Source organism: Saccopteryx bilineata, chromosome 1, assembly GCF_036850765.1.
Source record: "Saccopteryx bilineata isolate mSacBil1 chromosome 1, mSacBil1_pri_phased_curated, whole genome shotgun sequence".
In the NCBI taxonomy this organism is placed as follows: domain Eukaryota; kingdom Metazoa; phylum Chordata; class Mammalia; order Chiroptera; family Emballonuridae; genus Saccopteryx; species Saccopteryx bilineata.
This window is the reverse complement of record NC_089490.1, coordinates 209,942,321-209,964,453: the sequence shown is the minus strand read 5'-3', so window position 1 is coordinate 209,964,453 and position 22,133 is coordinate 209,942,321. Positions and strand designations below refer to the sequence as shown.

General features: G+C 40.8%; 1 protein-coding gene across 2 annotated transcripts in view; it reads right to left on the bottom strand.

The window, feature by feature from the left end:
* The window catches only part of ERO1B (endoplasmic reticulum oxidoreductase 1 beta), a 75,221-nt gene that overhangs the window by 24,060 nt on the left and 29,028 nt on the right, over positions 1–22,133 (bottom strand). For both annotated transcript variants that reach the window (XM_066234796.1, XM_066234805.1), the window contains exons 3-6: positions 13,411–13,494; positions 10,064–10,105; positions 7,704–7,786; positions 5,926–5,999 (exon numbers count right to left, since the gene is read on the bottom strand). In XM_066234796.1, the coding sequence (XP_066090893.1) occupies positions 5,926–5,999; positions 7,704–7,786; positions 10,064–10,105; positions 13,411–13,494 (283 nt within the window). The remainder of the gene's footprint in view (positions 1–5,925; positions 6,000–7,703; positions 7,787–10,063; positions 10,106–13,410; positions 13,495–22,133) is intronic.

Sequence of the window (22,133 nt, the reverse complement as noted above, 5' to 3'; positions counted from 1 at the left end):
TTCATACCGATAGACCTATAGATTATAATGACTATACTCACAAATGTATGATCGTAACACATGCAAGCTGAAGTACTATGTTAGTACTGATATAATCCATTATTTATGTTTCCCACGTTTAGGTGTCATGATATTTACGCCTCATTTTCCATTACTGGAATGGTAGTGACACAGGAGTTAATTATATCCTGCTCAAGGTCATTGCCGAGGTCTGATTTTTCACACATCTGCCTCCTGAGAGCACATTATCACATGATGCAGAGTTAGTCACTCACTGCTGCACATACTGTCATGCTGGGAGTTTGCCCAAAAGTGATGTGAATTTTCGGAAAATTTTTGAAGAACTGAATTTCAAATATTTCAAACTCAGGCATAAATGGGTTAAATCAACAATATGTAGGCACCTGACTTAAAATAGTGGCCAAATATGTTCATTAAAACAGGGCTTCTCTTCCCTGGCCGGTTGGCTCAGCAGTAGAGCGTCGGCCCAGTGTGTGGAAGTCCCGGGTTCGATTCCTGGCCAGAGAGCACAGGAGAAGCGCCCATCTGCTTCTCCACCCTTCCTCCTCTCCTTTCTATCTCTCTCTTCCCCTCCCACAGCCAAGGCTCCATTGGAGCATCCCAGGCGCTGAGGATGGCTCCATGGCCTCTGTCTTAGGCACTAGAACAGCTCCAGTTGCAGTGGAGCAATGCCCCAAAGGGGCCGAGCATCACCCCCTGGTGGGCATGCAGGGTAGATCCCAGTCAGGTGCATGTGGGAGTCCATCTGTCTGCCTCCCCTCTTCCCTTCTCACTTCAGAAAAATACAAAAAAATGCTGAGGTCGCCGGTTCGAAACCCTGGGCTTGCCTGGTCAAGGCACATATGGGAGTTGATGCCTCCTGCTCCTCCCCCCTTCTCTCTCTCCTCTCTCCTCTCTAAAATGAATAAATAAAATAAAAGTTAAAAAAAAATTTTTTTTTAAAAAAAGAAAAATACAAAAAATATATATCTATATCTATATCTGGTCTCTCTTCATTGCCTGATAGTATATTTTCCTGTCAGCCAACATTCATTGGCCAATGAACTGATATTACCCATAATCATAAGGGGAAAATGTTTATGCCTTCCCAGAACTACTTGGCATTTCCAGATATCGGAAGAATACAAAGATAATTACAACTTATCATTACTGAGTTATGTCAAGACAGTAAAACCTGATGTAGGAGAATACTGGCTCTATTTCTAGCTCTAACATTCTATAGATATCACTCTCTACAAGGCACCAAAAACAGAACAGAAACCACCCAAGGTCATAAACTAATTTAAGACTTAAAAACTAAGTATTTTTAAAATCTTAATTTCAAAACAAAGATTCCAATTATGAAGTTAATACAAATATGGCTTTTATATATATAGTAAAATTCCAACAAAAGTTTTACAATTTGCTAGATTTCTTATTTTAATTTCTTTGGGCTGTTCTTGAGTAAATCATTTGCATAATCAATTCACTTATTGATATAAACTTTACAAATATTAGACATACATATATATTTACTAACATAAGTAGGTATGTACACATGTATAAAGAATGTTTGTGTCTGTGTAAGCCCATACATATGGAGGTTCATCTATGAACTAGTATCAACCTCTTTGCCCAACAAAAACAACTACGCAACCAAAAAAAGAAAAACAACCAGATTCAGATAGTAAAATATAAAGATTTAAAATATGTTTTAAAGAGGCAAAAAGTCACAAGAGCAAGATTAAATCAATTTTTAATTACCGTTTTTTGTTGTTTTTTTTAATTCGGTGAGAGGAGAGGAGACAGAGATAGACTCCCGCGTGCACCCCAACCGGGACCCACCCGGCAAGCCTACTAGGAGGCAATGCTCTGCCCATCTGGGGCGTTGCTCTGTTGCTCAACAACACACTCTTCTTAGCACTTGAGGTGGAGGTGGAGGCCATAGGGCCATCCTCAGCACCCAGGGCCAACTTGCTCCAATTCAGCTGTGGTTGTGGGAAAGAGAGAGAGAGAGAGAAGCAAGAGGGGGAAGGGTGGAGAAGCAGATGGGCGCTTCGCCTGTGTTCCGTGACTGGGAATTGAACCTGGGACATCCACACGCTGGCAGATGCTCGATCGACCACTGAACCAACTGGCCAGGATTTTAATTACCTTCTTAAGTAAAAGTTATTTTTTCAATGTTCTTAACATGTATTCCCTTAATTGAACCAAAAGTTAATACCTTTCAAGTGCTTTTTCAAATCATGAAAAAGGTAGGTTTTGTTAACCTGCAGAAGGGCTTAGCAAACTGCATATGGCCTGCAGACCATGTCTGGTCTGCTGCATATTTTTGTTAAGAAAGTTTTTATGGGAACATAAATCTCATTTGCTTATGTGCTGCTTTCATGCTATTATGGCAGAGTTGAATAGCTGTAACTGAGACCATATGGTCCACAAAGCCTAAAATATTTACTATTTGTTCATTTACAGAAGAAAAGTTTGTCAACACCTGACCTCTAGCGACAAGCATTCCATCGCATCCCAAGTGAAGACTGTGGAGAATGTCCCCTATGAACACAGCAAGCCTGGTACCTGTCCTCACACCTGGGCCGCCTGTGACATGATTTTAACTAATTTGTTTCTAACTTTCCTTTCTTTCCATTAGTACAACTGTTAGTCATTCAGCTAGTTCTCTTTGGATCCTTATAATGTCTTCCTCCCAAAACATTTTCTCTTCTTCCTCCTTTGGCAAAATTGTTCTATTTGACCATGCTAATAACCATTACCCAAATATTCAAAGAATTTCCACTGTAATAAAATATCTAGTTCTGAGAATCTGTCAACTCAAACCACGTTTTTTCCACACTCTCAAGGATACCATTTTCCCCCAAACTGAATTTTCTTGTCAATGTCCTAATTTAATCTCAGTGTTTTGAGGCTAAACCACATTTTCCAGGATGCTATGCACTCCTTCCTGCCTCTGAACCAAACTATCTTTTGAATCAATGCTTGTATAGACCAGTGTCATTGCAGGCTCTCTGCTCATGGACACAGATCAGAAATACTGAGGTACATACTCAGGATTGAGACTACACCCTCCATCACCAACTCTATCCCTGTTGAAACATGATTTACTCAGGAGAGCCTACAGTTTATGAAGCACCTGTGTAGTTTTGATGCACAGCCTGATTTAAAAGCTACTGTGTTGAACAATATTGGTTAATTAAGGACATATTTTAAAGGAAAATACAAAAGTAAAAAGTCTATCACACTCTGCAGGTTATTTATGACCAACTACTTCGTTCAGCAAGTACTCCTTGCACAGAGAACCATGTCCAGCCACAGTCCCAGGTACTGAGGATATAGTGAGCCAGAATGGCTAGGCCCTTCCCCTCTAGAGGTACACATTCTGGTCAGGGCAGACAAGAACAGATGAACTAGGTGACATGCCACACATGCCCAGGTAGCTCTCTGGGCAAGCAGGCCACACTGCAGAGAGTGCAACAGTGACAGCTGGCTTTCATAAGGTGATATCTGAGCAGAAACCTGTAGCAAAGGAAGAAGCAAGACATGCATAAAGACAATTAGAACAAAGAATATGAAGAGGGGCAGGGAAAGCAGCTTACCTACACTACTAAATTATTTAAAAACCTGCAATTTGATCTATAGGTATCATCTTCCTTTCAAATAATGACAGAACAGCAGAGATTAGGGCTGTTTGGACATGCTCCAATAAACTGGGGTGAATTCGTTAGAATTTTGGTTTTAGTCCAATGATTTTAGATAATTAACATAACTAAATAATGCCTCTAAAATACAGACAATATTTTTTTTAATTATAGACATAAATTCATTGGGACTCACATGAGCATTACTACCCAGAAGAAGAGTGATAGCTATCCAACTGGTAGCATGGTTTTATATTTAAGAACTATATAAAATATAAAAGTTACTAATTATTATATATTAAAAGAAGCCAATACTGGCCCTGGCCGGTTGGCTCAGTGGTAGAGCGTCGGCCTGGCGTGCGGGGGACCCGGGTTCGATTCCCGGCCAGGGTACATAGGAGAAGCGCCCATTTGCTTCTCCACCCCCCCTCCTTCCTCTCTGTCTCTCTTTTCCCCTCCCGCAGCGAGGCTCCATTGGATCAAAGATGGCCCAGGCGCTGGGGATGGCTCCCTGGCCTCAGCCCCAGGCGCTAGAGTGGCTCTGGTCATGGCAGAGCGACCCCCCAGAGGGGCAGAGCATCGCCCCCTGGTGGGCAGAGCCTCGCCCCGGTGGGCATGCCGGGTGGATCCCGGTCGGGCGCATGCGGGAGTCTGTCTGACTGTCTCTCCCCGTTTCCAGCTTCAGAAAAATACAAAAAAAAAAAAGAAGCCAATACTAAAAAAATAGTTAATACTATTTATATTGATGACAGGTAATGAACACATCACTTAATCACAGTAAGTAATCCCTGTGTTTATTTTATTCAATACCTATAAGAGAAATATATATTCACATTATTTACTATTAAAAAATATATATTTGGAACTTGGCCAGTTAGCACAGTGGTGAGCACTGGCCTGGCATATGGAATGTCCTGGGTTCAATTCCCAGTCAGGCTACACAAGAGAAGCAACTATTTACTTCTCCACCCCTTCTCCTCCCACTGTCTCTCTTTTCTCCTCTTGCAACCATGGCTCGATTGGTTTGAGCTCATCATCCCCGGGTGCTGAGGATGGCTTTGTGGAGCTGCCACCTCAGGCCCTAAAAATAGCTTGGTTGCAAGCAAGGCTGCTGGGTAGAGTATCAGCCCCAGATAGGAGTTGCAAGGTGGATCCCAGTTGGGGTGATGTGGGAGTCTATCTCCCCTCCTTTCACTTGGAAAAGAAGAAAAAAAAAGAGAAAAATATATATATTCGCCTTAATGATTTTTATCTGAAAACCTGTTAAATAAGCACTACTGAAAATCTTTAGCCTGACCAGGCGGTGGCGCAGTGGATAGAGCATCGGACTGGGATGCAGAGGACCCAGGTTTGAGATTCCGAGGTCGCCAGCTTGAGCACAGGCTCATCTGGTTTGAGCAAAAGCTCACCAGCTTGAACCCAAGGTCGCTGGCCCCAACAAGGGGTTACTCGGTCTGCTGAAGGCCCACGGTCAAGGCATATATGAGAAAGCAATCAATGAACTAAGATGTGGCAACGAAAAACTGATGATTGATGCTTCTCATTTCTCTCGGTTCCTGACTGACTATGCCTCTCTCTGACTCTTGCTCTGTCTCTGTAAAAAAAAAAAAAAAAAAAAAAAACTAAGATAGAAGGTAAAGATAGAGGCCTAATGAATGACTTAAGCCTACTTAACACAATTCTTGGGAATAGATTCCTATAGATTAAAAATCTAAGTCACCTCCATTACCTTCTGTAAGAGGAGTGGCAGTTGCTGCTGAGCACCACCTGCCTGCACCATCCCAGGGGATTCCTGGGAAGAGGGCTGTGGGAAAGTAAGTTAGAGTCATCTCCAATATTGGAGGGTTTGTTGAGACCTCTGGGCAATTCCAGTGTGAACATTAACTAAGTGGTCTGAGCTATAAGTCCACCGTGGAGAACTACATAATGAGAAGAATCCAGGCTTTGGATTCAGTCAGATCTGGGGTGAAATCTTGTCTCAGCCTCTTGCTCCTGTGTGATCTTGGGCAAGTTACTTAGTCTTTCTGAGACTCAGTTTTCTCAGACATGAAATAATACACACTCATAAGGTAGCTGTAAAGATCAGAAGTAACATACTTAAGGCACATAGCACAGGGCTTAGAACATAGGCTCTCAATAAATGCCATTATGAATATAGTAAGATCCACATGGTGACATACAGTATATTAAAGCTATAACTATTGATGTCTTAATTGACTTCAATGTGTTATAAAAGGGTTAAAGTAAAAATAATTAAATTATAATATTTTATTACCATCAAGTTCACAAAAGTGGTCCTGTGAGTCATCATATCTTGCCCAGTCAATGAAAGCTTCTTTGCTTTGATTACTATGGGAAGCAGAAATAAAAATTTAAAAAAGTAATTAAATTTAGAGTTGAAAATTTTAACATTGTATTCTAGTATAATTAAAATTAGATAAGCTGAGGTCACTTCATTATCAATTAGATGATGTCACAAATTCAATAACTGGTTTTATGAAGAAATAATGAAAACAAATTATATGAAAAACATAGATATTGCCTCACCAGCCACAGTAGACAGAGTGTCGGCCTGGGATGCTGAGGACCCAGCTTCAAAACCCCAAGATCGCTGGCTTGAATGTGAGCTCACCAGTTTGAGTGTAGAGTCACTGACTTGAGCATGGGATCACAGACACGACCCCATGGTTGCTGACTTAAGCCCAAAGGTCACTGGCTTAAGCAAGGGGTCATTGGCTTGGCTGGAGCCTCCCAGTCAAGGCACATATGAGAAAACAATCAATGAACAACTAAGGTGCCACAATTATGAGTTGATGCTTCTCATTTCTCTCCTTTCCTGTCTGTCTGTCCCTGTCTACCTCTCTTAAAAAAATGTAAAAAAATTTTAAAAACGTAAGTATTAACTTTCATAGATACTAACTTTCAGGGTGCATCAAAAAAACATCAAAGATGCTGCTCAAGGTAGAAGTAAAAAATTTGAAACAACCTAAATGTCCATCAGTGGGGAATAGATAAGTAAAATGTGGCATATTTATATCATGAGAACTATTCATCAGTTAAAAGAATGAGACAAATCTCTATGTTTAACATGGATAAATCTAGAAAGCAGAATGTGCAGTACAAATGGAAATCTGCAGAATGTTAAATACAGCATTATATCATTTACATAAAGGAAAAATAAATTTGCATGCATGGAACTATATACATATATATAGTAAAAACAAAAATATGGACTGAATATATACCAAGTTCACGACAGTAGTTACCTCTAAGAAAGAAGGGAAGAATATAGGTTTAGGAATACAATGTGGGGACATTAAATTTATCTCTGATATTTCTCCTTTCTTAAAGTAGTTGCAAGAAGTAAAAAATGTTAACATTTATTCATTTGGAGTGGAAGATATAAGGGTATTTATTATATTATCCTTTCACTTTTCCATAGTAAATTTTTCTTCAATAAATAAGATAAAACTGCTAACTTTTTAACGTCTATAACAATTATAGTACATAAATACAAATCTAAACAAACAGGGAAGTTAAAAAATTTTCTGTAATATTCCATTCCCCACTCACTAGATATGTTCAATCATTTTATATTATATAATCTGAGACCACTTATAAATTATTCATCTTGGCCCTCAAAAGCAAGTTTGCACTTAGAGCAAATAAAGAAAACTAAACAGAAAAATAATGGTTATGTTAATAGTAACTTTTATCATTCAAAATGTACAGATAAATTGAATTACTATTCATAAAAGACTTAAAAGTTCAAGTTCCTTTTCCCATACTAATCAAGAAGAACAGACTCATAAACCCCACTAGATGAGCAATCTTCTAAATTTTTATTTTTAGTGGAGGCACTAATGATGATTTAGAAATTTAAGAACAAATCAGCCAAGAAGAGAAAGCAAAGCTATCACGGAATTTAGGATAAAGAATAACTTCTTCCTTTAAAAATTAGTTGAAACTTTAATGTTTTAAATCACAAGAAAAACAAGAGATTTCTGATATAAACAACAGAATATTTTTTAATACTACTAAAACAAAACTTACCTTAATGTGCTGTTAATTGCTCCCAATTTATTAGCTTGCTCACAATCTTCTAATTCTTTAGTATTGTTTGCTGCTTTCAAGTACTGAAAGAAAGTTCATAATAAACAAATTTTAGTTATAATCATTATCTTCCTCTTTATTTCAGGCTCAATTGGCAGAAGAGTCAACAGTCAGTGATAATACACACCAAATGCATATAGATGCATCCTATTATTAAAGTGTGTAAGAAATACAAATGAACATAAGTAAAAGATTTCTACCTAATAAATAAGCAGACATTAAAAACATAACAATCAGCATGTTGATGATGATGTAAACTGAGAATGTCCTCTTGGGAACATAATTTAACATCGATCAAGAGCTGTAAAAGCGCATAAACCCTTGAACTGGCACTCACACCACGGAAACCAAGTTCAGAGCAACACATAAAAACAGAAACAGCCCTGGCCAGTTGGCTCAGTGGTAGAGCGTCAGCCTGGCGTGCAGGAGTCCCGAGTTCGATTCCTGGCCAGGGCACACAGGAGAAGTGCCCATTTGCTTCTCAATCCCTCCCCCTCTCCTTCCTCTCTGTGTCTCTCTTCTCCTCCCGCAGCCAAGGCTCCATTGGAGCAAAGTTGGCCGGGCGCTGAGGATGGCTCCATGGCCTCTGCCTCAGGCACTAGAATGGCTCTGGTTGCAACAGAGCAATGCCCCAGATGGGCAGAGCATTGCCCCCTGGGCATGCCAGGTGGATCCCGGTTGGGCGCATGCGGGAGTCTGTCTGACTGCCTCCCCATTTCCAACTTCAGAAAAAAACAAACAAAAAAAAAGAAACAAAAATCATGTACCATCACTTTCAAAAGTTATCTGATACTACCTTGTGAGGCTGAGATAGGCATATCCATGGCCCATCAATCTTCTTTCTACTTATAGACCCAGAGAAACTTACATGTGTACACAATGAGACAAAAAAGACTTAAAGATGCAACGGCATCATTGTTTGTAATAGCAAAACACCAAAGGCAACTAATATGTCCATCAACACAGGACATGATATAGTCACACAACTGAATATCACTCAGCTGTTAGTTAAAATTAACTAAATTGATGTCTGTCAACAGACAAAATTTTTAAAACATAATAATACACAGTAAAAATACAAACTGAAAAGAATGTTTTTAACCTAAAGATACACAAAAATATAGCATTAAAATATTTTTAAATTCCATAGAAATTATCTATATATAGTGTGGACACATGTACAATAAAGTATAAAAATAAAAAGTATCAGAGAAGATCTGACCAGGCAGTGGTGCAGTGGATAGAGTGTTGGACTAGGATGCAGAGGACCCCAAGATTGCCAGCTTGAGTGCGAGCTCATCTGGTTTGAGCAAAGCTCACCAGCTTGGACCCAAGGTCGCTGGCTGGTGCAAGGGGTTACTCAGTCTGCTGCAGGCCCGTGGTCAAGGCATATGAGAAAGCAATCAATGAACAACTAAGGTGTCACAACAGAAAACTAATGATTGATGCTTCTCATCTCTCTCCATTCCTGTCTGTCCCTATCTATCCCTCTATCTGACTCTCTCTCTGTCTCTGTTAAAAAAAAAAAGTATCAGAGAAGAATACACATAGTGTTGAGAAAAGTGTCTAGCTCTGGGGAGGGAGGACACAGAATGGGGCTGGGAAGAGTCCAGAAGGAATTTCAACTGTCTTTATACTGTTTGTTTACTTGAGATCTGAAACAAAAATAAATAAGTGTGTGAACACAAACACAGGGTAGAAAGACCACTTGGGAGAGAGAGTGCCAGAAGAAATGGAGAAGCCATGCATCACATGGAGCAGAGCAGGGGTACAAGGACCTTCACATGTATGTGCAATAGCAAAAAGTGTACTGTTATCTAAAGTGTTATGTACTATTATCTACAAGTGTGTGTTATCTAAAAATATGTGAATGACATAGGAAATTATGGCATGCTCAGAAGAGGGAAAGGGTAATCTTTGAAAAGAAATATTTTAATTCCATTTAAAAGTACTAGGCTCAAAATATTTTGATAATTGTTTACTCTGTACACTATAATCCTGACTAGCTGAAACAAAAGACTAAAAATACACAAACAACAAAACACTCTCTAAAAGGTCATGTGACATTGTAGTAACACTTTGCAGTTCTTCCAGAGGTTCCAAGAACAGAACTGAAGTTGTATAATTTTATTTATTTATTTGTATAATTTTAATTGTAAGAATATACAACTCCTCTGCTTGGTGCCAGAATTAGGAATTAGGGAGTCTATGGCAAAATTTGCCCATTCCTAACCAACCATATTATTGCCTTCTTCTGCAACCCCTGGCAAGCAGTAAACATTCAAAGAAGAGCGACTCACCTTATTAGAACTCCCAGCTTTAATTCCAACTGGAATTTTACTCTAAAAACAACAACAGAAATCGTTAAAGCAACCTTCATTTTTTTTTAAGATTTCTTCACAAAGGCTAGTTTATTCTGTGAGGAGAAAATATACCTTCATTCAAATTCTGTAATTATGCTACTTCTCTGAGGTAAAAGGTAAAGTGTTATACCAATTTAGACCTGTAAATGATAGGATAGAAAGCTGAATGATACAAAAAGTAGGGCATCAAAATCAACTCTAATTCAAACTCTCAATGCACTATTTAATACTTTCTATAGTGTTTAGGTTTGTAAAATGACTACATCACTTTTGTCACAAACTTCCATATCACAGAAACAGAAGCTTTAAAATTTTCAAAATTATTTGTAATATATATTATGCTCAATTTTTTTTTACAAGGACAGAGAGAGAGAGTCAGAGAGAGGGATAGATAGGGACAGAAAGACAGGAACGAAGAGAGATGAGAAGCATCAATCATCAGTTTTTTGTTGCGACACCTGAGTTGTTCATTGATTGCTTTCTCATATGTGCCTTGAACGTAGGCCTTCAGCAGACCAAGTAACCCCTTGCTCCAGCCAGCGACCTTGGGTCCAAGCTGGTGAGCCTTTTGCTCAAGCCTGATGAGCCCACACTCAAACTGGCAACCTCGGGGTCTCGAACTTGGGTCCTTCCACATCCCAGTCCGACGCTCTATCCACTGTGCACTGCCTGGTCAGGCTATGCTCAATTTTAATTTGATATTTGAAGTTCAGGCAATTTTGGATTAATGTAGACAGCAAGAGTAAGTTCTCTGCCCATATGATTAACCTACATTTGCAATAGAAGAACTAGATACAGATTCAACTTTTTTCCTACAAAGCCAACAATTTGTTTTAGACTTAAATCTACCTGGTTTATCAAACACAATTTCAAAAAAAAAAATCATATTTGAAAGCAATCATAGGCTGACCCTCTGATCAACCCAGGGGGCCAACTTCTGATGTGTGAATCCATGGGTTATCAAGTAACAGCAAATTATGAAAAAAATTTTTTGTTTCATAAATTTAAACCAAATAATCAAAATAAATATATTCCTATCAGCCTGAAGAATGTAAATAATAATGATTATGATAATGATATATTTTTCCTAATCAATAAAAGATTATATAGATAAAAATGTTACTTGCTGCCAGCATTTTATCATTTCAGTGTTTTCTACTAGTACCTCTAACAGAGGGTAGAAGAGAAAAGCTGCAAAACTCAAATCATATCTAACAGTCACAGTTATAAGACCTCAAACTTAAAATATGGAATAAATACTAGCCAAAAGTACCGTCTGACCACTGTGGTCCTCTAGTATAGTATAGCATAGTATAGCACAGCACAGCACAGCATAGCATAGTATAGTGTCAAAGTCAAAGTCTAACCGCAATTTAAAAGGTCTGATGCTAAATGCAGTTAACTTGCCTAAAGCAAATCTTAGCACAAGCCATTTAGAAACATGGCATAAATACCACAGAATAACCACCATCATGAAAACATAAAAAATCACAAAAAAGAATTAAAAGTAATTATAAATATAAAGTTAATAACTAAAATCAAGCACTAAATTAATCTACTTGTTGCCACTAACACAAACAATATGCAGCAGTCTGAGAATTACAAAATTGTGACCCTCGTGATTACACTCCAAATTATGGAATGTCAAATTTAACTCTGTGTCATGGCAAGTGTGAGTTCAATATGAAATGCCTACTGAATTTTACCCCAAAGATAAAGAAATACAAATATCCTCACATCACTTGAAAGAACAACATGAAGGGATCATTTTTACCTCTGGGGAAAAAAGGCAGGTAATGGGATTGGAATGGGAATACACAGGAATTTTGAAATGCATATAAATGTCATATTTCTTACGTTTGGGATTCATTTACAAATAACACTTTCATTTATTCTTATTAGAAACTTAAGACTAAGGAGGATAACTCACTGTAGACAATAAATATTTTAACATAAAACAATTTAAAAATACATACTGTACAAAGCCAAACAACTCTACAATTCAGCAATAAGAAAGTAACTCTAAAAAATGAGCAAAGGTCTAAACAGACATTTCTCCAAAGATATACAAATGGTCAATAAGTACCTGAAAAGATACTTAACATTATTGGCCATCAGGGAAATGCAAATCAAAACCAAAATGAGATACCATTAACAAGGATGGCTAAAATAAAAAAGACAAATGATAACAAATGTTGACGGGTGTGCACAGAAATCGGAACCATCACAGTATTGCTGGGAATGCAAAATGGTGCAGCTACATTGGAAAGAGCTTGGCAGTTCCTCAAGAACAGTTAAAGTTTAGTATGATCCAGCAACTGCACTCCAAGGTGTGCACTTAAGAGAACTAAAAATATATGTCCACACAAAAACTTGCACCTGAATGTTCATAGCAGCATTATTCTCAGTAACCAAAATGTGGAGACAACCCAAATGTCCATCAACTGATGAATAAACAAGATGAGGTTTTTAATACAATAAAGTATTACAAGCAACAGTAACTTCTGATATACCCTACAATGTGAGTGAACCTTGAAAATGTTATGCTAAGCAAAAGCCAGTCACAAAAGACCATGTATTATAAGCCAAAGCAGAAAGTAAAATGAAAATACTGTATAGCTAACAACAATTAACTGATTAAAAAATACAATTAATTATGCTAGATGTCAAAACACAAAATCTGCCTGACCGGGCGGTAGTGCAGTGAATAGAGCATCGGACTGGGATGCGGAAGACCCAGGTTCGAGACCCCAAGGTCGCCAGCTTGAGCGAGGGCTCATTTGGTTTGAGCAAAAGCTCACCAGCTTGAGCCCAAGGTCGCTGGCTCAAGCAAGGGGTTACTTGGTCTGCTGAAGGCCCGCGGTCAAGGCACATATGAGAAGGCAATCAATGAACAATTAAGGTGTTGCAATGCGCAACGAAAAACTAATGATTGATGCTTCTCATCTCTCCGTTCCTGTCTGTCTGTCCCTGTCTATCCCTCTCTCTGACTCTCTCTCTGTCTCTGTAAAAAAAACAAAAAAACCCCACAAAATCTAATATTTAACATTCCATTACTAAAAAGTGTAGCCTTCTTTTTCCATTGTAAGATCAATTAGAGACCTAATTCCAAGCCTAAAATTTCCCCACTTTATGTGCTTTAATTCCCACTCTAAATTTGAAATTTAAGGTTTAGTAGTATTTTCTTTGTCTATGAAACGATGCAGATTCAAGAAAGCATGAAATAAGAGTCAGTCAGTTTTAGATTCTATCCAAGAACAGGCCTCTGGGTTAACGTGTGTTACCTCTGGACAAGGCTCCACGTGACAGTCTTTTATTGAACAATGGCCGTCTTCTGCCCAGAAAGGACATGGTCGCTTCAGATTAACCTCAAGAGAAAGAATAAATTACATGAGCAAACATGTGTCACAATTCTGCAATACTCTCTTCAGTGTCACCATGCTGGGCACCAGGGACACAAGTGGTGAATAAGGAGAAGCTTCCTGTCCAAGGCACTTGTGCAGTTCAGAATTTAAATGACTGCCATTCTTCAGACACTAGATGTAATATTAATTGGAAACCTCTATGATTTTATTAACCAATAAATTTAATATTAAATAAATAAATAAATAAATAAAATGTTATTAGTCCTCTGACACTCCAAAAAAGGAATAAAGTCAAGTGCATGGCTCAGCTGAATAATTTGTTTAATAACAAATTGTGGTGAGTGTTATGAAGGAAAATCCAGACTTTCCTGATGGAAAATGATGGGGCTGGTGGCTGGAGGTTTTGGAGGAGGTAACATTTTGGGACAAACATCAGAGGAACGTGTGTTTGGCTAAAGCGACAGAACTTGGACACTTCTGAGAATTGAAAACCATCAATTCATGGACTTCTGGTGGAGAAGGGGGAGAATGGCAGGCAGTGATGGAGGGTCAGGCAAGGAACAGGTCATGCAAGGCATTTGAACCATCATAGAAACTCTGCAATGTCATATTCTGAACATGACAGGGAGACAAAAATTCAATGGGGCTTGCAGATGAATCTGAATTGTCCAAGTCAAAGACCACAGTTTTTTTTATTCTTTTGTGTGTGTGCGTGTGTGTGTGTGTGTGTTATGCGCTCACACAAGCAAACTCAAGGCATGGCACAGAGAGACAGAGAGACAGGAACATGGAGCTGTTCCTTTATGTGCGTTAACTGGGGATCAAAAGCTTTTTAATTCTTGATTCCTCCTTTTTCCATTCCCTTCAAACAGTTCATTATCCACTACTGCCTCCATTGCCCTCACTCAGTTCTTGCCTCGACTATTGTAAGTCTCTCTGCTTCCTTTCACTACCTTTAATTCTTACCCAGCAACTATAACTATCTCTCTGAAACAATTCAGAGGACATCAATCCCCCCTCACATCCTTCTTGAGGCTTCCCAAAGTCTGCAGCTAGCTCACCAGGCCCTCCTTCACCTGCCTCCTACCCACCCTGACCGTGTCCCCTGCCACATGCCTCCAGCCACACCAGCACTCCTGGTGGGCACATACTGGGTTCCCTGCTGTTCCAGGGCCATTCTAGAAGCTGTTCTCGGTTCCTCCAGATCATCCCAGGGCTCACGCCCTTGCCTCATTCCGCTCTCCACAGTACACTCACAGGCAGCTCAGACTCACTAACGTGTCAAATCTGTGCTCTTCCCTCCAGCAACTGCCACCTCAGTAAACAGCAACTCCATTACTCCAGTTCCTCAAGCTAAAATCTTGGCATTATCCTTATCTCTTTTCTTTCTCACCATACCACTGAATGGTCAATTCAAAATCCAGTTCCTAGACTGGCCTTCTAAGAAGGCCCTGTGTTGTCTGGTCCCCTGCTTTCTGCCCTTGTCCTCTAGCATCCTGTGGTTCCTCAAATATATGAAGCACTCTGGCCTCAGGGCCTTTGCTCCTGCTGCTTCCTTTGCCTGAAAGCACTCTCCAGATACCCACATGTCTTCCTTTCTCACCCCCTTTAGGTCTTCTTCAAATAACACCTTCTCAGTTGGCTATTTTAAGTTGCTAAGTTTCAGGCTAATTTTTTATGCAGCAGTAGATAATGAATACACAGTGCAAGGAGTGGACTGTGGAAGACACTGTAACACCTGCTCAGGTGACCCTTCAGAAATAAAGGGCTTCTGAAGTGTTGCAGGCAGCCAGCCTCCACTGAAGAGGGCCACTTTGCCCAAGGCCACCCCACCCCTTCTTGTGATGGCCTTCATCCAATGACGGATGTGGTGATTTAAAGGCCTGGACCCTTTCCCAAGTGAGGACAGCTCTGAAGGGTCATCCCATCTTAAGAACTCTCCAAAGGGCCATGAGGTCTTCACTAAGGCTGGCCGACAGCTTAACTTCTTCCTCTCCCCATCCTGACTTCCTCCCTCCCTTTTCTTTGCCTAACTTGTTGGTTTCAAGAGTAGTCCCTAATTAACCTCTACACACTCAGCTCTGTCTCAGAATCGGCTTCCACGGAACTTACCCTGTGACAACTTGTCCAGCTCCAGAAAAAAAAAAAACTATTGGTATTTTTGATATGATCACATTATTAACTTGGGGGAGAATTAACATTTTTATAGCACAAAAGACATCCATCCAACGACCCTGGCCGGTTGGCTCAGTGGTAGAGCGTCGGCCTGGCGTGCAGAAGTCCCGGGTTCGATTCCCGGCCAGGGCACACAGGAGAAGCGCCCATCTGCTTCTCCACCCCTCCCCCTCTCCTTCCTCTCTGTCTTTCTCTTCCCCTCCCGCAGCCAAGGCTACACTGGAGCAAAGATGGCCCGGGCGCTGGGAATGGCTCCTTGGCCTCTGCCCCAGGCGCTAGAGTGGCTCTGGTCGCAACAGAGCAATGCCCAGGAGGGGCAGAGCATCGCCCCCTGGTGGGCGTGCCGGGTGGATCCCGGTCGGGCGCATGCGGGAATCTGTCTGTCTCTCCCCGTTTCCGGCTTCAGAAAAATACAGAAAAAAAAATAATTAGAAAAGATATCCGTCCATTTGGTCAAGCCTATTTTTTTTTTTTTTTTGTATTTTTCTGAAGTTGGAAATGGAGGCAGTCAGACAGACTCCCACATGCGCCCGACCGGGATCCACCTGGCACGCCCACCAGGGGGCGATGCTCTGCCCATCTGGGGCGTCACTCTGTTGCAACCAGAGCCATTCTAGCACCTGAGGCTGAGGCTGCAGAGCCATCCTCAGCGTCCGGGCCAACTTTTGCTCCCATGGAGCCTTGGCTGTGGGAGGGGAAGAGAGAGACAGAGAGGAAGGAGAAGGGGAGGGATGGAGAAGCAGATGGGCGCTTCTCCTGTGTGCCCAGCCCAGGAGTCGAACCCAGGACTCCTGCACACCAGGCCTACGCGCTACCACTGAGCCAACCAGCCAGGGCCTGGTCAAGCCTATTTTTATGCTTTTCAGGAGTGCTTTTACAGCTTTTCTTACTTCAGGTTTTGTACATACCTTCATACATTTATTCTTATATATTTTATCTTTATTCATAACTAATGTAAATAGGGGTTACTCTTCTATTATAGTTTCTAACCTGTTATTATATGTAATTATGAAAACACTGATTTTTGCTTATTAAGTTTATAACCCACTACATACTTTTTATTGTTTGTGTTCATCATACTATTTTCTTTGAGTTTCCTAGGTATACTTTTTGTCATTTTTACTTAATCTTTAAAACTTTTTGTCTATAGGCCCTGACCGGGTAGCTCAGTTAGTTAAGAATGTTGTCTCAATAAGCCAAGGTTGCAGGTTCAATCCCCAGTCAGGGCACATATAAGAATCAAACAATGAGTATATAAATAAGTGTAACAACAAATCAATATCTCTCTGTCTCTTTCTCTCTCAAATCAATGAATAAATACCATATTTTTCGCTCCATATGACACACGGGCATTGGAGGGGAAAGGCAATAGAGTAGGTGGACTTTACAACTCCCACCTCCCAGAACCAAAGTGGATTACAACTTAACTTAGGAACAATCATCTTGAAAAACCAACTTTGGACTAAACTAAGAGGAAACTATAACCAAGCATCACCGAAGGAACCACACTGAACTGGTAGGAAGGTCAGAGACGTGGAAAGGGCTGCTCCTCTCCCAGGAGCAAGAGGCAGCCCAGAAGGTCTCTCACGGTGGGGTGGGTTTCCCAGAGAATTGTGGGTCCTCAGCCCCAGGACTGGAACCCCAGTCTGGAGCCCCAGAGACTAGAGGAGGTGTACGAACAGTATTTAGCTGAAAGAAGAGCTGGGCTACTGTTAGAAGAGGGAGACAGAACTCTCAGACCCAGGCTCTGTCTTAAAGGGACCATGCAGAAAACCTCGTTCACAGCCACTTACCAGGGGCCCCGGGAGCGGGGAGCACAGAGAGGACTGGAGTTGCAAAAGGAGAGTGTAGTCGCAGGGGCACAGAGAGAGACTGTGGGGGACAGCCACCCTGACCCCTGTACTGGGTCACTCCCCAAACATAAAGTGCCCATTCATCCTGGGAGAACCAAGCCAGCAAAGGGAAGCAATTACCCCACCCACCAGAGGCTCTCCTGCTCCAGTCAGTGCAGAGACACTTAGAAGCAGGGGACGAATCAGGGATACAGAATTTGACTGCTGAGGTCTGGGCTACACAGTCCCCCCAACCTACTGAGTAAACTCTGAAGGGTGGGAAGGCCTAGCTGCATTGGAGGCCATGGCGCTTGGCCTGCAAGTGAAGGGAGGTGGAGCCCAGCGAGGCAGCCAGGGTAGCAGCAGCAAGGGGTGGAGCCAGGAGAGGCCTCCCACAGGCAGCCACCACAGCGGAACCCTGCCAAACGAGGCATCCCCTGCATGGCATGAGATGGACCCCAGAGCAATGAAACATCCCAGGCACCTGCAGGGGGTGGAGCCAGGTGGCCGTGCGCCAAGGGGCAGAGCGATTTAAAGGACAAGAAAACCAAAAGCATGGAAGCAGAGCATCAAAAAGAAAAGAGGATCACTTGACCAGGCGGTGACGCAGAGGATAGAGCGTCACACTGGGATGCAGAGGACCCAGGTTCAAGACCCCGAGGTCGCCAGCTTGAGTGCGGGTTCATATATTTTGAGCAAAGCTCACCAGCTTGGACCCACGGTCGCTGGCCCGAGCAAGGGGTTACTCGGTCTGCTGTAGCCCCATGGTCAAGGCACATATGAGAAAGCAATCAATGAACAACTAAACTGTTGCAATGAAAAACTAATGATTGATGCTTCCCATCTCTCTCTGTTTCTGTCTGTCCCTATATATCCCTCTCTCTGACCGTCGCTGAAAAAAAAAGAGGATCAAAAAGTCTGAGGAAACTCTAAGAGAGCTCTGTGACAACATGAAGAGAAAAAAACATCCTCATAATAGAGATTCCTGAAGGAGAAGAGAAAGAACAAGGGATAGAGAACCTGACTGAGAAAATCACAGCTTCTGAAAACTTCCCTAAATTGATGCAGAAAAAAGTTACACAAGTTCAAGAAGCTCAGAGAATACCATTAAAGAGGAACCCAGAGACCGACACCAAGACACATCATAATTAAAATACCAAAGCTAAGAGATAAAGAAAGACTATTAAAAGCTGCAAGAGAAAAGCAATCACCTACAAAGGAGCCCCCATAAAGATGACATCTGACTTCTCAACAGAAACACTTGAGGCCAGAAGGGAATGGCAAGAAATACTCAAAGTAATGCAGAACAAGAGCCTATAACCAACACTACTTTATCCAGCAAGGCTATCATTTAAAATTGAAGGAGAAATTAAAAGCTTCCCGGACAAAAACAAAACAAAAAAAACTTCAAGGAATTCATTACAACCAAACCAATGCTGCAAGAAATGTTAAGGGGCCTGTTGTAAACAGAACAAAGGGGGAAAAAATCTAGTAAAAGAAGAATGTAATTTAAAGAATAAAATGACAATAAACAACTACAGATCAGTAATAACCTTAAATGTAAATGGATTAAATGCTCCAATCAAAAGAAATAGGGTAGTTGCGTGGATAAAAAACAGGACCCATACATATGCTGTCTACAAGAGACTCACCTCAAAACAAAAGATACACATAGACTGAAAGTAAAGGGATGAAAAAAATATTTCATGCAAATGGAAATGAAAAAAAAGCTGGGGAACCAATACTTATATCTGACAAAATAGACTTTAAAACAAAGACTATAGTAACAGATAAAGAAGGTCACTACATAATGATGAAAGGAGCAATCCAACAGGAAGATATGACCATTATAAATATCTATGCACCTAATGTAAGAGCACCTAAATATATAAAGTACACATTGATGGACATAAAGGGTGAGGTCAGCAGCACTACTGTAATAGTAGGGGATTTCAATACCCCACTAACATCACTGGATAAATCCTCAGGAAAAAAAATTAACAAAGAAACAGCAGACTTAAAGGACACACTAGATCAACTGAATTTAATAGATATCTTCACAAAACAAGTCTCAATAAATTTAAGAAGATTGAACTCATATCAACTTGGATCACAATGGCATAAAACTAGAAATCAATCCTAATAGAAAAACTAAAAAACAATCAAAAACTTGGAAACTAAATGGCATATTATTAAATAATGAATAGGTTAAAATGAGATCAAGGAAGAAATAAAAAATCTTTTGAAACAAGTGAAAATGAACATAAAACAATTCAAAATATATGGGACACAGCAAAAGCAGTCCTGAGAGGGAAGTTCATAGCATTACAGGCAGACCTTAAAAAGCTAGAAAAAGCTCAAATAAACAATTAAACCCTGCAATGAAAAGAACTAGAAATAGAATAGCAAGTAAAGCCCAGAGGAAGTAGAAGGAAGGAAATAATAAAGATCAGAGTAGAAATAAATAATATAGAGGCTAAAAAAACAATAGAGAGAATCAATGAAACCAAGAGCTGGCTCTTTGAAAAGGTAAACAAGATTGATGAACTTTTAACCACTCACCAAAAAGAAAAGAAAGTAGATTCAAATAAATAAAATAAGAAATGAGAGTGGAAAAGTAACAACTGACACGGCAGAAATACAAACAATTGTAAGAAAATATTATAAAGAACTATACACCAAAAAACTAGACAACCTAGGTGAAATGGAATTCCTTGAAAAATATAATCCTTCAAAAATCAACCTGGAAGAATCAGAAAACCTAAATAGACCGATTATAACAAATTAAATCGAAACAGTTATCAAAAAACTCCCAACAAACAAAAGCCCTGGGCCAGATGGCTTCACAGTCAAATTTTACCCCAAATATTCAAAGAAGAACTAACTCCTATCCTTCTCAAGCTATTTCAAAAAATTCAAGAGGAGGCCCTGGCCAGTTGGCTCAGTGGTGGAGCATCGGCCTGGCATGCAGGAGTCCCGGGTTCGATTCCCAGCCAGGGTACACAGGAGAAGCACCCATCTGCTTCTCCCCCCCCCCTTCCTTTCTGTCTCTCTCTTCCCCTCCCACAGCCGAGGCTCCATTGGAGCAAAGTTGGCCCGGGCGTTGAGGATGGCTCTATGGCCTCTGCCTCAGGTACTAGAATGGCTCTGGTTGTAACAGAGCAACGCCCCAGATGGGCAGAGCATCGCCCCCTGGTGGGCATGCCGGGTGGATCCTGGTCGGGCGCATGCGGGAGTCTGTCTGACTGCCTCCCCATTTCCAACTTCAGAAAAATACAAAAAAAAAAAATTTCAAGAGGAGGGAAGACTTCCAAACTCCTTTAATGAGGCGAGCATAATTCTGATTCCAAAACCAGGCAAAGATAATACAAAGAAAGAAAACTATAGGCCAATATCCCTGATAAATTTAGATGCTAAAAACCTCAACAAAATACAGTGTGTCCGTAAAGTCATGTGCACTTTTGACCGGTCACAGGAAAGCAACAAAAGACGATAGAAATGTGAAATCTGCACCAAATAAAAGGAAAACCCTCCTAGTATCTGTAGGATGATGTGGCAGCATGTGTACATGTGCAGATGATGACGTAACACCGTGTATACAGCAGAGCAGCCCACAGCCATGCCAGTCGAGATGAGGGCGGTATAGAGAAAAGTTCAGTGTATTCTGTGGCTCGCTAAATTCGAATCCGTGACCAAAGTGCAACGTGAATATCAGCGCGTTTATAATGAAGCGCCACCACATAGGAATAACATTACTCGGTGCGATAAGCAGTTTAAGAAAACCGGCAGTTTGGTGGAGAAACCCCGTTCTAGTAGGCCATCAGTCAGTGACGAGTCTGTAGAGGCTATAGGGATAGCTACCTAAGGAGCCCTAAAAAATCTGTGTGTGAGCCCACATCGAACTGCACTGAATAGGTATGAAACTGGGAGAGTTTTCCTTTTATTTGGTGCAGATTTCACATTTCTATCATCTTTTGTTGCTTTCCTGTGACTGGTCAAAAGTGCACCATGACTTTACGGACACACTGTATAGCAAACCAGATCCAGTAATAAATGAAAAATATCATACATCATGATCAAGTGGGATTTATTCTGGGGAGACAAGGCTGGTACAATATTTGCAAATCAATCAATATGATTCATCACATAAACAAAAGGAAAGAGAAAAATCACATAATTATATCAATAGATGCAGGAAAAGCATTGTTAAAATCCAGTGCCGATTTATGATCAAAACTCTCAGCAAGCCTGACCTGTGGTGGCGCAGGGGATAAAGCGTTGACCTGGAAATGCTGAGGTCGCCGGTTCGAAACCCTGGGCTTGCCTGGTCAAGGCACATATGGGAGTTGATGCTTCCAGCTCCTCCCCCCTTCTCTCTCTCCTCTCTCTCCCTTTCTGTCTGTCTGTCTCTCTCTCTCCTCTCTAAAAAAATGAATAAATAAAATAAAAATAAAAACTCTCAGCAAATTGGGAATACAGGGAACATACCTCAACATGATAAAGGCCATCTATGACAAACCCACAGCCAACATCATACTCAATGGGCGAAAATTAAAAGCAATCCCCTAAAGATCAGGAACAAGGCAGGGGTGCCCCCTTTCACCACTCTTATTCAACATAGTTCTGGAAGACCTA